The sequence below is a fragment of the Pan troglodytes genome, chromosome 18 (assembly GCF_028858775.2).
Source record: "Pan troglodytes isolate AG18354 chromosome 18, NHGRI_mPanTro3-v2.0_pri, whole genome shotgun sequence".
In the NCBI taxonomy this organism is placed as follows: domain Eukaryota; kingdom Metazoa; phylum Chordata; class Mammalia; order Primates; family Hominidae; genus Pan; species Pan troglodytes.
This window is the reverse complement of record NC_072416.2, coordinates 24037029-24050304: the sequence shown is the minus strand read 5'-3', so window position 1 is coordinate 24050304 and position 13276 is coordinate 24037029. Positions and strand designations below refer to the sequence as shown.

The following is a 13276-nucleotide window of genomic DNA, read 5'->3' as shown; positions in this document are numbered from 1 at the left end:
GCCATTCCTGTGCAATGCCCCTTTGCAATGGGTCTTTGTGGCTCCTCCCAGCCAGAGGTGATGTCTATTTCTGCACCCTCTTGAATCTGGCTGGCGTAGTGCTCTGCCTTTTTTTTTTTTTTTTTTTTTTAAGAGTTGGGGCATCTCGCTCTATTGCCCAGGCTGGAGTATAATGGTGCAATCATAGCTCACTGTAACCTCAAATTCCTGGGATCAAACAATCCTCTGCCCTCAGCCTCCCGAGTAGCTGGGACTACAGGTGCATGCCACAACACCCAGCTAATTTTATTATTATTTGTAGAGATGAGGTCTTGCTGTGCTTCCCAGGCTAGTCTCAAAACTCCTGGCCTCAAGCAATACTCCCACCTCAGCCTCCTAAATTGCTGGGATTACAGGCATGAGCCACCATGCCCTGCTTTTACCAAAAGAATGTGGCAGAAAGGGCCGGGTGCGGTGGCTCATGCCTATAATCCCAGCACTTTGGGAGGTCAAGGCGGGTGGATCACCTGAGGTCAAGAGTTCAAGACCAGCCTGGCAAACATGGTGAAACCCCGTCTCTATTAAAAATACAAAAAAAAAAAAAAATTAGTTGGGCATGGTGGCAGGTGCCTGTAATCCCAGCTACTTGGGAGGCTGAGGCAGGAGAATTTCTCGAACATGGGAGGCAGAGGTTGCAGTGAGCTGAGATTGCGCCATTGCACTCCAGTCTGGGTGACAGAGCGAGACTCTGTCTCAAAAAAAAAAAAAAAAAAAGTGGCAGAAATAACACTGTGTGAGTTCTAGTAGCTAGGCGTTAAAAGGTCTCAGCTTTGCCTTTGCTCTCCTGGACAGTGGCCCTGACCCCATACATAAAGAAGCCAGTTCAGCCGACTGGAGGATGAGAGTCCATGAGTAGAATCTGAGCAGCCCCAGCACGGATTCCAGACATGTGGATGGGGCCATCTTGGATCTTCCAATCTAACCACGAGCTCCCATGAGTGAGCCGAAGGAGCCCAGCAGCAGAGCCACCATGCCAACCTACACAAAAAAGTAACGAACTGCGGTGGTTTTAAGCCACTACATTTTAAAATCACTTGTTATATAGCAAATGCTAACTGAAAAAGAAATCAAGCTTGCCTTAGTGACCAGCTCTCACAGAAGACACTTTATGCCCCTATTTTAATCATCACACTTGGATGTAAGACACTTTGAGCCAATTCCAAAAACGCAATCTGTCTAAACCAATGTGTGATGTGGTGAGGCCTCACTGGTATAGCACAACTCTGAGATCACCTCAAAAGCAGTTCCAAAAATGGGTGGGACTGCTACTCCTGTGGGTGTAGAAATTTCAGTGTATGTTACACAAAGCTGTCAACAGCCCTATCTCCTACAAGGTTCATGCAGGGTCACCATCAATAATTCCAAAGGGATGGCCACAGTTACTGCCTTGTTTAAGAGATTTGAGAATACTAAGTACTTAAGCCCAAAATTTCCAATTTCAACCAGATGCAGTGGCTCACACCTGTAATCCCAGCACTTTGGGAGGCCAAGGCAGGAGGATCACTTGAGGCCAGGAGTTCAAGACCAGCCTGGGCAACATGGCAAGACCCTGTCTCTACATATATACACATACATACTACAACAAAATTTCCAATTTTGCTGTAGTAACATCTTAATGTCCCAAAGGAATCAAAGGGTATTGAAAACTTGTCACCAAATTAATCTTAACTGAATCAACTTTCTTTTTTTATATTTAAGTTTTTAATTAAAATTTTTAAAAAACAGGCTGGACACAGTGGCTCACGCCTGTAATCCTAGCACTTTAAGAGGCCAGGGCAGGCAGATCACCTGAGGTCAGGAGTTCAAGACCAGCCTGGCCAACATGGGGAAACCCTGTCTCTGCTAAAAATACAAAAAGAAACCAGGCATGTTGGCACATGCCTATAGTCCCATCTACTCGGGAGGTTGAGGCAGGAGAATTGCTTGAACCCAGGAGGTGGAGGTTGCAGTGAGCTGAGATCATGCCACTGCACTCCAACCCGGGCAATAGAGCGAGACTCTGTCTCAAAAAAAAAAAAAAAAAAAAGTTAAAAAATTGAGACAGGGTCTCACTACATTGCCCAGGCTGGTCTAGAACCCTTGAACTCAAGTGATCCTCCTGCCTCGGCCTCCCAAAGTGCTAGGATTACAGGCATGAGACACCATGCCCAGCCTGAATCAACTCTCTTTTGCCTCCCCAGAGACTAGAGTCAAACCTGACAACTCCTCTCTTTCCTGAGGCCTTAAATGCCACCCCCAATCAGAGGCAAGCCCAATGGCAGATGTTCCCCATAGCAGTCTATGCTTGGCTTTCATCCCTTTTATCCTAAGGATCATAAATTATATATTTTGTCATGAACTACCCACCCACACCCATCCCAAAGGAGACTGCAGGCTACCTGCTGGCAATCTGTCCTTCCTATTCGGCTCACCGCCTAACACACAGAATACGATGAAGGAACAAATAAAGGAATGAATGAATGAGGATCAACGTCATCTGGCTCCCGGTGTCTCTCACACCCTCACTTTCCATTCGCTATGGTTGAGCTGTTCATTTTTCCACCCAGCAATTCTCACATCTAGGTAAGGCCATCAGAGCCCTTTCAGAGTGAATGAGGATGAGAAACAGAAACACAAATGGAAAACGCAAGTGCACTGGACTCCATTCCCCTTGGAATGACTTTCAGATGACGAGGTATGTCCACCCCATCAGCCACATTCTGATTCCCTCTGCTCCGCCTCGAGCACCGGTTCCCACTCACCAGCACTGACATTCCTGGACACGACGGGCAAGGGGTCGGTCTCCTGTTCAGGTTTGATGAGGATGGAGACGGCAGAGGAGGCTGTGATCTCCCTGAACAGGCTGCTCACTCCTTGCGTGGACTCCTTCAGCAAGGTCACATTCTGCGTTGACTCCTTTAAGAGGTCTGAAACGGTGGGAGCAAACTTACTCTGCCCGTTCAAATCCTTGTTGTCAATGTTAATCGCAAAGAGTATGGAGTTCGGACCTGTCCAAAAAAAGGGAAAAGTCTGGAGTGCTTGCTGATGGGCAGTCATACCACCAATAAGAGAAGACAGCTGCAGACAACAGATTACAGAAGAGGAGACACGTTGATCTTAAATAGGTATAAAAATACCTGCCACACAGAGGTTGCAGGGAGCCGAGATCGTGCCACTGCACTCCAGCCTGGGTGACAGAGCAAGACTCAGCCTCAAAAAAAAAAAAAAAAAAAACCTCCCATGAAACTGGGGTCAGCAGACATCCGTTATCGTGGGAGTTGAGTCATGCCACATTCTCTCCCTAATAGCCAGGAAGATGAATATGAATAAGAATTCAACTGGGAGGAGGTAAAGGCACAAGTCCCGGGATCAGGCTGCCTGGGGGTAAATCCCAGCACTGCCACATACTAGCTACAAGACCTTGATACAGGCTGGGCATGGTGGCTCACACCTGTAATCCCAGCACTTTGGGAGGCTGAGACAGGCGGATCACCTGAGGTCGGGAGTTCGAGACCAGCCTGACCAACATGGAGAAACCCCATCTCTACTAAAACTACAAAATTAGCCAGGCGTGGTGGTGCATGCCTATAATCCCAGCTACTCAGGAGACTGCAGCAGGAGAATCGCTTGAACCCAGGAGGCAGAGGTTGTGGTGAGCCAAGATCATGCCATTGCACTCCAGCCTGGGCAACAAGAGTGAAACTCCATATCAAAAAAAAAAAAAAAAGACCTTGGTCCAGCAACTTAGCATCTCCCTGTACTCCAGTCGCCTTATCTGTAAGATGGGGACAATATTATCTTCCTCACAGGATTGTAAGTATTAAAGGCAATCACTCACAAAACACTCAGCTGCATAAACCATCAAATGTGCACTGGTAACATCATCATCATTACTGTGGACAGAAACTTACACTGGGCACCTTATGATCTACAAAGGAAATCATGGTCAAATTCTTTTTCTCATCAATGGACAGGACTAACATAACCCCAGATATATGAGTTTAGTATAAATTTTCAAGGAAAAACAAAAAGGAGGCAACAAAGAACTTGGAAAGAGGAAGCAAGTTGCCCACTTCAGTCCAGCTGATTCCACCTTTCACCCTTTGAGTCAAAGGGTGAACAATTTAACAGTCCACTGACTAACATCAACCCAGGGTCTCTCCATGTTGATTCGTCGTGTGTGCGACTCCTGATCTCACATGATTCTCTCACAGCCCCATGAAGATGACTGCTGAGACAGCATGATTCCCACCTCACAGAGAGGAAAGAAAAGGCAGCAAAGCTTACGGCATCTGCCCCAGGTCACCAGGCAGCAAGGGGTAAAGCCAGGATTCAAAGGTCGGTCTCCCACCTCCAATTCCCCGCAATGTATATTACATCTCCAAAGCCCAGCTAAAAACCTTCAAATCTTCGCTTTCTCTGCCAGGGTCTCACATTCTAGATAAATGGACCCAACACTGTGGTCGGGCATGGTGGCTCACACCTGCAATCCCAATGCTTTGGAAGGCCAAGGCGGGTGGATCACTTGAGCCCAAGAGTTCGAGACCAGCTTGACCAACATAGTGAAACTCTATCTCTATTAAAATGCAAAAATTAGCTGGGCGTGGTGGCAGGCGCCTGTAATCCCAGCTTCTCGGAAGGTTGAGATAGGAAAATGGCTTGAACCCAGGAGGCGGAGGTTGCAGTGAGCTGAGGTTGCATCGCTGCACTCCAGCCTGGGTGACAGAGTGAGGCTCTCTCTTTAAAGAAATAAAAATTTAAAAACCAACATTCAGTGCTAGTAAAAGAAGGACAGCAGCAAGTGACTCATTGAGTTGTTGAGGGACAGAAGAATCACAACATTCCATGGCACTGTGGAACTGCCCCAAGGCAGCCCCTCTGCCATGTGTCACAAGGCCTGGCACCCTGGTCTGGGCCAGGCTTACCTGCTGCCATGGTAGGAAGCATACTGGACCTCTCTTCATCCATCACAAAAGACCAGTCTTCATAAAAAGTGCTGCAGATTGAAAGAGAAAAGGAAATCGTTCTTAGCAGTGGTTCTCTGTGTCCATTAACCAGGAAATTCCATTAGACGGCTCCCTGGAAGATCTGCACCTGGTCATCCCAGGAGGGATATGATTTGTCTGAGGTCTCTGCTGGTTTAAAGCTTCTAGTTACAAACAGAAGATTGAACACATACATCCTACAACTTCTTCGCTGGTCCCCCCTGACCCTCAGCTTTAGAGTACTAAAATAGACATAATATGTAAATGTATTTATAAAGCAGCAAAGTAGAACGGAGCAGTCAGGTGGGTGACTTCCACTCAAGCAATGTCCCCAAGAGACAGACAGGAAATCCAAGCCTGCCAACAGGGCTCGCCTGATTTGCCTAATACAAGAAGAGACCATTTCAGACAGAAATTACAGAGCCTCTATGGCTTCATCAACCAGGGCATTTAATATAATGCCTGCCTTGGCCAGGCACGGTGGCTCACACCTGTAATCCCAGCACTTTGGGAGGCCAGGGTGGGAGGATCACTAGAGGTCAGGAGTTCAAGACCAGCCTGGCCAACACAGTGAAACCCCATCTCTACTAAAAATATAAAAAATTAGCTGGGCATGGTGGCAGGTGCTTGTAATCCCAGCTACTCGGGAGGCTGAGGCAGGAGAGTCGCTTGAACCCAGAGGCTTGGTAAGCAGAGATCGTGCCACTGTACTCCAGCTTGGGCGAAAGAGCGAGACTCCACCTCAAAATAATAATAATAATAATAATAATATAATGCCTGCCTAGGTTACAGGCCTGAAAGCCCACATTATCCTTGGAAAAGGCTAGGAGGCTAAAAATGCCCCACAAATCTAGATGGCAGTTGGGGTAGGGAGACTGCTCAAAGAAAGAAAAAAAAAAGCAAACATCTGTTCAAAGTCATTACACATTCTAGGCATGTATCAAATTATCACAAGTACCAAGGCCAGGCGCAGTGGCTCACACCTATAATCTCAGCACTTTGGAAGGCCGAAGTGAGCAGATCACAAGGTCAGGAGTTCGAGACCAGCCTGGCCAACATGGTGAAACCTGTCTCTACTAAAAATACACAAATTAGCCGGGCATGGTGGTGGGCACCTGTAATCCCAGCTACTCGGGAGGCTGAGGCAGGAGAATCACCTGAATCCAGGAAGCGGAGGTTGCATTGAGCCAAGAAGGTGCCATTGCACTCCAGCCTGGGCAACAGAGCAAGACTCCATCTCAAAAATACAAAAATTAAAAACATTTTTAAAAAATTTAAAAAAGAACATAAACAATGCCAACTCCCACCCAAGACTGCACGAGCTCACAGCTCCCTAAGATCACTAGAGCACGTCCATGTTATGCTCAGTATTTCTTTACCAAACCATTTAATTCACGTGAAAGAATGAACTTTGTAGTCCAGATTGCTTTACAGCGATGAGGTTCAGATGATTTGTTTTAAAAGGTTCAGTCCTGGTCATCATTTTCACAAGACAAAACTTCCTAGTTAATTAACTAATGCTTTGAGTACACAGTTTTAAAACAGTATCTCTAAAATCACATACACACACACACACACACACACACTCACACATGCAAAAGGCAGAAGTGAAAGGCCCACCTCCGCGTCAGGAGGCTCTAAGGGCCGCAGTCCAGTGACTTCACTCAAATGAACAGCTGTTACTCCTCGTACGTATACAGGGTAAAGCTTCTGTCTGCAGACCACAGCCTGCCTACTCACCACCTGGGTGCCAGTGCCTGTGTGGTCAGTTTTTGAGGATTTGCACCGCCCCTCCCTGAGTGCTGGAGTGTGGACGGCACCTGCCAAGGGCAGCCCAGAGGCTGGTGAGTGCCACGTGGGCCGTGTGCACCCAGCAAAGCCCACCAACTTCCTGAGCAGGTGCTGCTGCCACCCCACCGCAGTGAAGAGGGCACTGAAGCACGAGGAAGCGACACTGCCGCATCCCAAGACGACAGACACTGAGGGAGCGGCCGCCCTGAGACTGGGACCCATGGCAACTCTCCCACCCCCACACATCCAGTTATCTCCCAAAAGATCTGCCAACCACAGCTGGGCCCTCATCTGTGGCCAAGAAGAGTATTTGAGGAGGTGGCCTCAGGGAGAAGAAAGGTGCTGTGGTCAGGGTGGCACCACACCTCCAATTCTCCACTTTACTCACAGGCTCCCCCATCTCTGGCTGGTCTGAGTGCCCGGCATAGCAGGGCTCTGTGGGGGGTGAGGGGAGTGCTTCTCTGCCGGGAATGAACGAGGGAGTCCAGCATATTATGTTCGACAGGTGCTGCAGAGGGAAGAAAGGTCCTTCCTGTTGCTGGAAAAGCCTGGGCTCTGGCCCCCAAGGGTTGCTCCTGCTGAGGCCCCTTGGCACAGCCCAGCTGCAACTGAAGCGTTCCTTTGGCCCCGGCCTCTCCTGCAAGAAACGCTCAAATGCATGCACGGACAATTCGGTCAGAGGCTTGTGGATGGCGTAGAGGGGCATGGACAGCCGCGGCAAACATCGAGCCGTCTTCCATTCCATGCCCACCATATGACCAACAGAAGGCCAGCCATGCCAAAAACCTGACTGCAGTTCTCAGGAAAACTTCATTCTAATGCCCAAGTGACATGGATAATCCTAATTTTCCTGATCTAGATGAAAAGCAGGGAAACTTCATTCTAATGCCCAAGTGACACGGATAATCCTAATTCTCCTGATCTAGATGAAAAGCCCTGAGAAGCACGCTAAACATTTTTTTAACTAGCACATTTATAATCATTTTTCTTAGATTGAATGTGATTTTTTAAAAAGCTTCCCAATTCAAGAACAATTATCTTTTGATTTATCAAAATATGAGAGGAAGAATATTAATATTTGCAGTGTAAATTTTATATAGTTGTAAATTTTTTTTTTTTTTGAGACGGAGTCTTGCTCTGTTGCCCAGGCTGGAGTGCAGTGCCGCGATCTCAGCTCACTGCAAGCTCTGCCTCCCGGGTTCAAGCCATTCTCCTGCCTCAGCCTCCCGAGTAGCTGGGACTACAGGTGCCCACCACCACACCCGGCTAATTTTTTGTATTTTTAGTAGAGAAGGGGTTTCACCGTGTTAGCCAGCATGGTCTCGATCTCCTGACCTCGTGATCCACCCACCTCGGCCTCCCAAAGTGCTGGGATTACAGGCGTGAGCCACCGTGCCCAGCCTATATAGTTGTAAATTTTAAAAAATTACTTAATTACACAGATGCAGTGGTGCACACCTATAGTCCCAGCTACTCAATTACAACTTTTAGAACTACAAACTCTTAAGAAAGAGACATTAGCGATCATCTATTCCAGTATTTTTCAAAGTGTGGGTTGCAAAATCAATGCAATGTGTCATAGCCAGTTTTCAAAGAGACAAAAAGGAAGAGAAACAGAAAAGCAGAACAGAAAACAGAATAAAAAATATTAGTGCAATCAGCACACAGTAATACCATTCTGTGGACGTGTTCAGACCGTGTAAGTGCACACACGTGAGCGAGGGAGGAGGGCTCTGGAACCACAATGGAAAGCTGCCTTCTCGCTGTGGCCTGTTGTCCTGTGGACCTGTTCCGACTGTGTGTGTGCACACGCATGAGTGAGAGAGGAGGGTTCTAGAACCGCGATGGAAAGCTGCTTCCTGCTGCGGCTTGCGCAGATGCTGGTAGAGTCCAGCCATGCAGCTCGCGTGCACTCATCACTCCAGAGGCAGCATCACCGCAGAATGCGAGTTCGCCTTTATAGGGAATCTGCCCAGGTCACGCAGCACTGGCTCAGGGTACCCACGGCAGCAAAGCAGCTGCACCAAGATGCACGTATGACCAACCAGCGGTTCCCCTGCCAGCCCCCTGAAGTGGCCAACTGGTCTATCCACCTTATGCAAAAGTTCCCATGACCTCATAAAAAACCCATCAATTTTCATTTAAAATGCACTCAAAAATAAAGTCATCCACCTCCCTGCAAATTTCAATCCTTACAACTCTTAATTTTTAAGGGCTTTTTTTGTTTTTCAGAATCTTCTGAAAATCTGCACCAAATTAAAGATTCTATTATCCTTACCACTAACTGAAAATTGAAATTCCTTAGACAATAAATTATTTTACACTCCTGGCACCATCTGTCTGAACGTACTCTCTCGCTCTGTGAATCGCTGGCACACCAGACTGCCTCTCCCTGATCCAGGGAATTTCAGGGAATTCCAGATGCCCCTGATTCTGGTCTAATTTACCATACAAGGCCTGTCCTCTACTCAAACCAATTCTGCAATCCCTTAAGTTAACCATATGGGCAATACAATAACACCTCTACTTAAATCATTCCGAATTTCTGCTATGATATCATTTGATCTTCATGCCCAGGGCAGCAAATAATTAATTTCAAATACTCACTGGGCAACAAAGCCAACACTAGGGGATTGTCCAGTAAAGGAAAATGCTGCCCGGATGCCTCACACCCCCAGTGAGGCAGGGACAAAAGAAATCAGCACAGTGTAGTCAGCTGATGAAGGAGCCATTTCTCCACAACTCCACTCTCAACGAAGAAGCACCCAGAACACAGCCACAAATGCATCTAAACAGCCAAAGACCCAGGCTCAGCTCTACACAGCTCACCTGAAGGAGCTACCCATGCCTGGAGCCATGACCAGAACCAGCCACTGCATTTTAATTTCAACTCCAACAGCAGTGGCTGTTTGGCTTCCCTGGAAGGCAGCAGATTAGGTGCATGATGAGGACGCGGTGGAGGGCAGGAGGCGAGGAGGGCAGCACACGTCCACACACACACAGGGGCTCAGCTCTACAAAGCCTGAGATTGAGACTCTCACTTAGGCACCTCCCACAGTGACCTGAATGCTCGTTCTTATGTAAAGTTGTTATTCAGGAGGAAAGATAATACACAACCTTTGAAACCAGCCAAAGTGGTTCCAAATAATTTTTTAAGTATTTTAATTTTTTGAAAAACCATTGAATTGTACACTTCATTTATTTTGAGACAGGGTCTTGCTCTGTTGCCCAGGCTGGAATGCAGTGGCACAATCATGGCTCACCGCAGCCTGGGCCTCCTGGGCTCAAGCAATCCTCCTGCCTCAGCCTCATTAGTAGCTTGGGACTACAAGCACATGCCACCAGATGTGGCTAATTTTTTTTTTTCTGTAGAGACAGGGTCTCGCTATGTTGCCCAGGCTGGCATCAAACTCCTGGGCTCAAGCGATCCTCCCACCTCAGCCTCCCCAAAGTACTGGGATTACAGATGTGAGCCAGCACAAAACATTTTTTTTTAAAGATTCAGCTGCAATTTCAATGTCAGTGTTCTAAGAAAGCCCTTCACCTCCTCTTCCCTCTCCCTCACCTCTTCTTCCCTCTCCCAGTCAGCGATGCTGGAACACTGGGGCATGACAGCATGTGCACCTAGAGGTCAAAAAGAACAATAAAGACAGAGATAGCACTGGAGTGGAAACTAGTCATCACGGCTGGGCAGCTGGCAAAGCAGAGGCCACAGGGGCCCAGAGCTGAGAGGAAGTGAGCGCTCCTGGAGGGGAGGCTGAGATACAGCGCTGGAGAGCACGGCTCGGGGAGGAGGAAGCGGGCACCATGCAGCCAGTGCATCCCCACACCTGCGCACCCACCACCATCCCCTGAACCTTGTCTTCCCAAATGGCTCTTTATGAAGCCTCTGGTGCTCTGCCAATCTTTCCAAACTTCTTGCCCACATTTGGGATGCACCGTCCGCTACTGCTACCCCCCAACACTGGTCACAGGAGGCTGAGCACCGGGGGCTCCGTCCGACCTCACTGGACCTGGGAGCCCATGGCCTCCGGCCTTGCACAGGCAGTCACCCTCCCCATGGCTGTGCCATTCGCTGTCCTGAGGCCTTGGTGCAGGTGGCTCTCCCGACCCCGCCTACTGTGTCTCTCACCCTCCTACTGTGTCTCCCACCCTCCTACTGCATCTCCCATGCTCCTACTGCGTTTCTCACCCTCCTACTGCATCGCCCACCCTCCTACTGTGTCTCTCAGGCTCTGTGGTTCTTGCGCACTCCCAGTGTGCCCAACAGGGCCTGAAATGGACTCTAATCAGCATTCCTTAGTGCAGGCTCACGCTCACCTGCAGAGCACCTGTCAGCAGACAGCCTCAGCCAGGGGAGCCCTCCCAGAGTCAACGAACAGCTGTGAGTCCCATCCTGCCTGCAACCCAGCACCAGATGTAAGCGCACACCACAACTATCGGCAAAGAAGCCAGAGAATGCGGGGGTCGTGGGCTACAGGGAAAGGAGGCCAAGGCAGCCCTCCTGGAACCTCAGTATCAGAGCGGACAGAGACATAATGGCAGAAAGAGCGTGAGACGGGGCATTCCATCTCTCAGCAAGGAAGAAAAGCAAGGCTGCTATGGACATGAAACTGACCACATAGCTTCAAATCAGGCGATTCTTCATATTTTCTACTCAGACAGCAAATGGCAACTGTGGGATGTGACTAGAATCTCTCAATATTTAATTTGAAGAAAACATGACTCAAAAAGAATGGTCCCCTGGCAGCAGGTGCCACAGGGTCACACCAACGCAGCACAATGGCGCTTCCCAGCACCGCAGCCACCAAGGCCCTCCTGGAACTGACATTGCTGCTGGCCGCAGACGTGGCCTCAAACCCGTCGCCCCAGCAGCAATCCACAAGCACAGCGCACATCCCTCCCTCCGTGGAACTAAGAATGGAGGCTATTTTCAGAGAAGCTGTCCACTAATTCTGAAAATAATCAATTAATTACAAGAAGTAATAGCAACAATCATCTCAGAAGTGGAATAGGAGGAGAACAGCAACAAGTGTGAGCCCAGCACAAGGAAAGGGGGTGGGGTGCAGGATGTGGGGCACAGGGCACAGGGCACAGGTCCCGGCCCCAGGATGGAAAATGGATGGCCAGAAGAGGGAAGGCCTGGCCACCCTCCCAAGAGGATTTCTAGCTGCTCTGTCAGATTCTGAGTCTATTGCCACATAACCATTCCTAAATGACAGTTGGAACTAGGGAATCAGAAGGGAATACTAAGTCAATCCTCAGTGATCTAGGAACTTAAAGCAGCCGTGTCCATTTCTTTGTGTTCTCTTACTCCGGTTGGGGTGCTGTTCCTCGCCTTCCCCCAACTACCTGGAACAAGCGTGGGCTGCAGGGTCTCCCATCAATCAAGCCAGTGCTCACACCAGGGCAGGCCAACGGCCTCTGGGACAGGACGGGGAGCTGAGCCATCTGCAGTGTCACATGAAGGATGCTTCTGAGATCAAGTCTGGCTGGAGAAGAGAGAGCCCTAGACCTGCATGCACTATCCTCCTGTGGGCATGGGGGTGGGGAGGAGAGGGAATGGGCCGTGTGTCCCCCGCACTGCTCGGGGCTTCTGTAGGCAATGGGGATGGGGAGGAGAGCGAATGGGCCATGTGATCACCCCCACGGCTCAGGGCTTCTGTAGGCACGGGGACGGGGAGGAGAGCAAATGGGCTGTGTGACCCCCACCACGGCTCGGGGCTTCTTAGCCCAGTCAACAACATCGAGGCGAGTGGGCTTCTCTGTGCTTTCTGAAACATCCTTCTGTCTCCCAAACGTGTGGCCAGCCCGGAGGACAAAGCCTGCACGAGCAGGGTGTAGCTCAGCAGGAATGAGAACTGGCCAAATGATGGGAAAAAAAAAAGAATTTCCATAAATGGAAAACCAGGGGGTTCACTACACAGATTTACCAGAAAAGGCAGCTTCAGATGAACACAGCGGTTTCTTTAAATCACACAGCAGTTTCCTTCCCAAGAGAAGCAGGGGCCATGTACCAAGATTCCGCCCATTACCCTGAGTGCAGCACCGGCCTCTCCTGAAGCCGTCTTTGATTTGAGGTCCCAGAAATGTGACCGATAATAGGAATCAGGAGCGTATGAGAGTTCACAAGGGGGAAAAAAAACAGGTGATTTATAAATTATTATTTGTTTCACATAAAAAGTGGTAGTACGGCAGCTTTATTCATTCTGCGGTGAGGCCACTTAGAGACAGTGGGAACTCGGAGGGGCCACGGAAGACGCGGGAATGAGCAGCAGTTGCGACCCTGCTTGCAGTGCAAAGGCACTTGGGGCAGCAGCAGTGACAGAGGAACGAGAGACACCAGAACGGAGTCTTGTTCAGAGAAATCCAGACAGCAACTCCTCCGACATCAGCCCTGAGTCCTTCCTGAACTCAGATCTGTGCTGGAGCCAATGGGCCTCCATGCCTGCTGAGAAAAGCTGGAATCTCTGTCCCCACAA

At 49.1% G+C, this 13276-nt stretch overlaps 1 protein-coding gene across 3 annotated transcripts in view; it reads right to left on the bottom strand.

The window, feature by feature from the left end:
- Nucleotides 1–13276, bottom strand: part of LOC100613237 (putative protein SNX29P2) — a 114393-nt gene that overhangs the window by 16176 nt on the left and 84941 nt on the right. The window contains exons 1-3 of one of the 3 annotated variants that reach the window (XM_054669004.2): nt 6624–6687; nt 4944–5014; nt 2781–3026 (exon numbers count right to left, since the gene is read on the bottom strand). In XM_054669004.2, coding sequence (XP_054524979.1) covers nt 2781–3026; nt 4944–4986 — 289 coding nt within the window. In that variant the 5' untranslated portion in view covers nt 4987–5014; nt 6624–6687. Of the gene's footprint in view, nt 1–2780; nt 3027–4943; nt 5015–5112; nt 5266–6623; nt 6688–13276 lie in introns of those variants that run through there. The other 2 variants (XM_054669003.2, XM_063796844.1) reach the window with 2 other exon arrangements.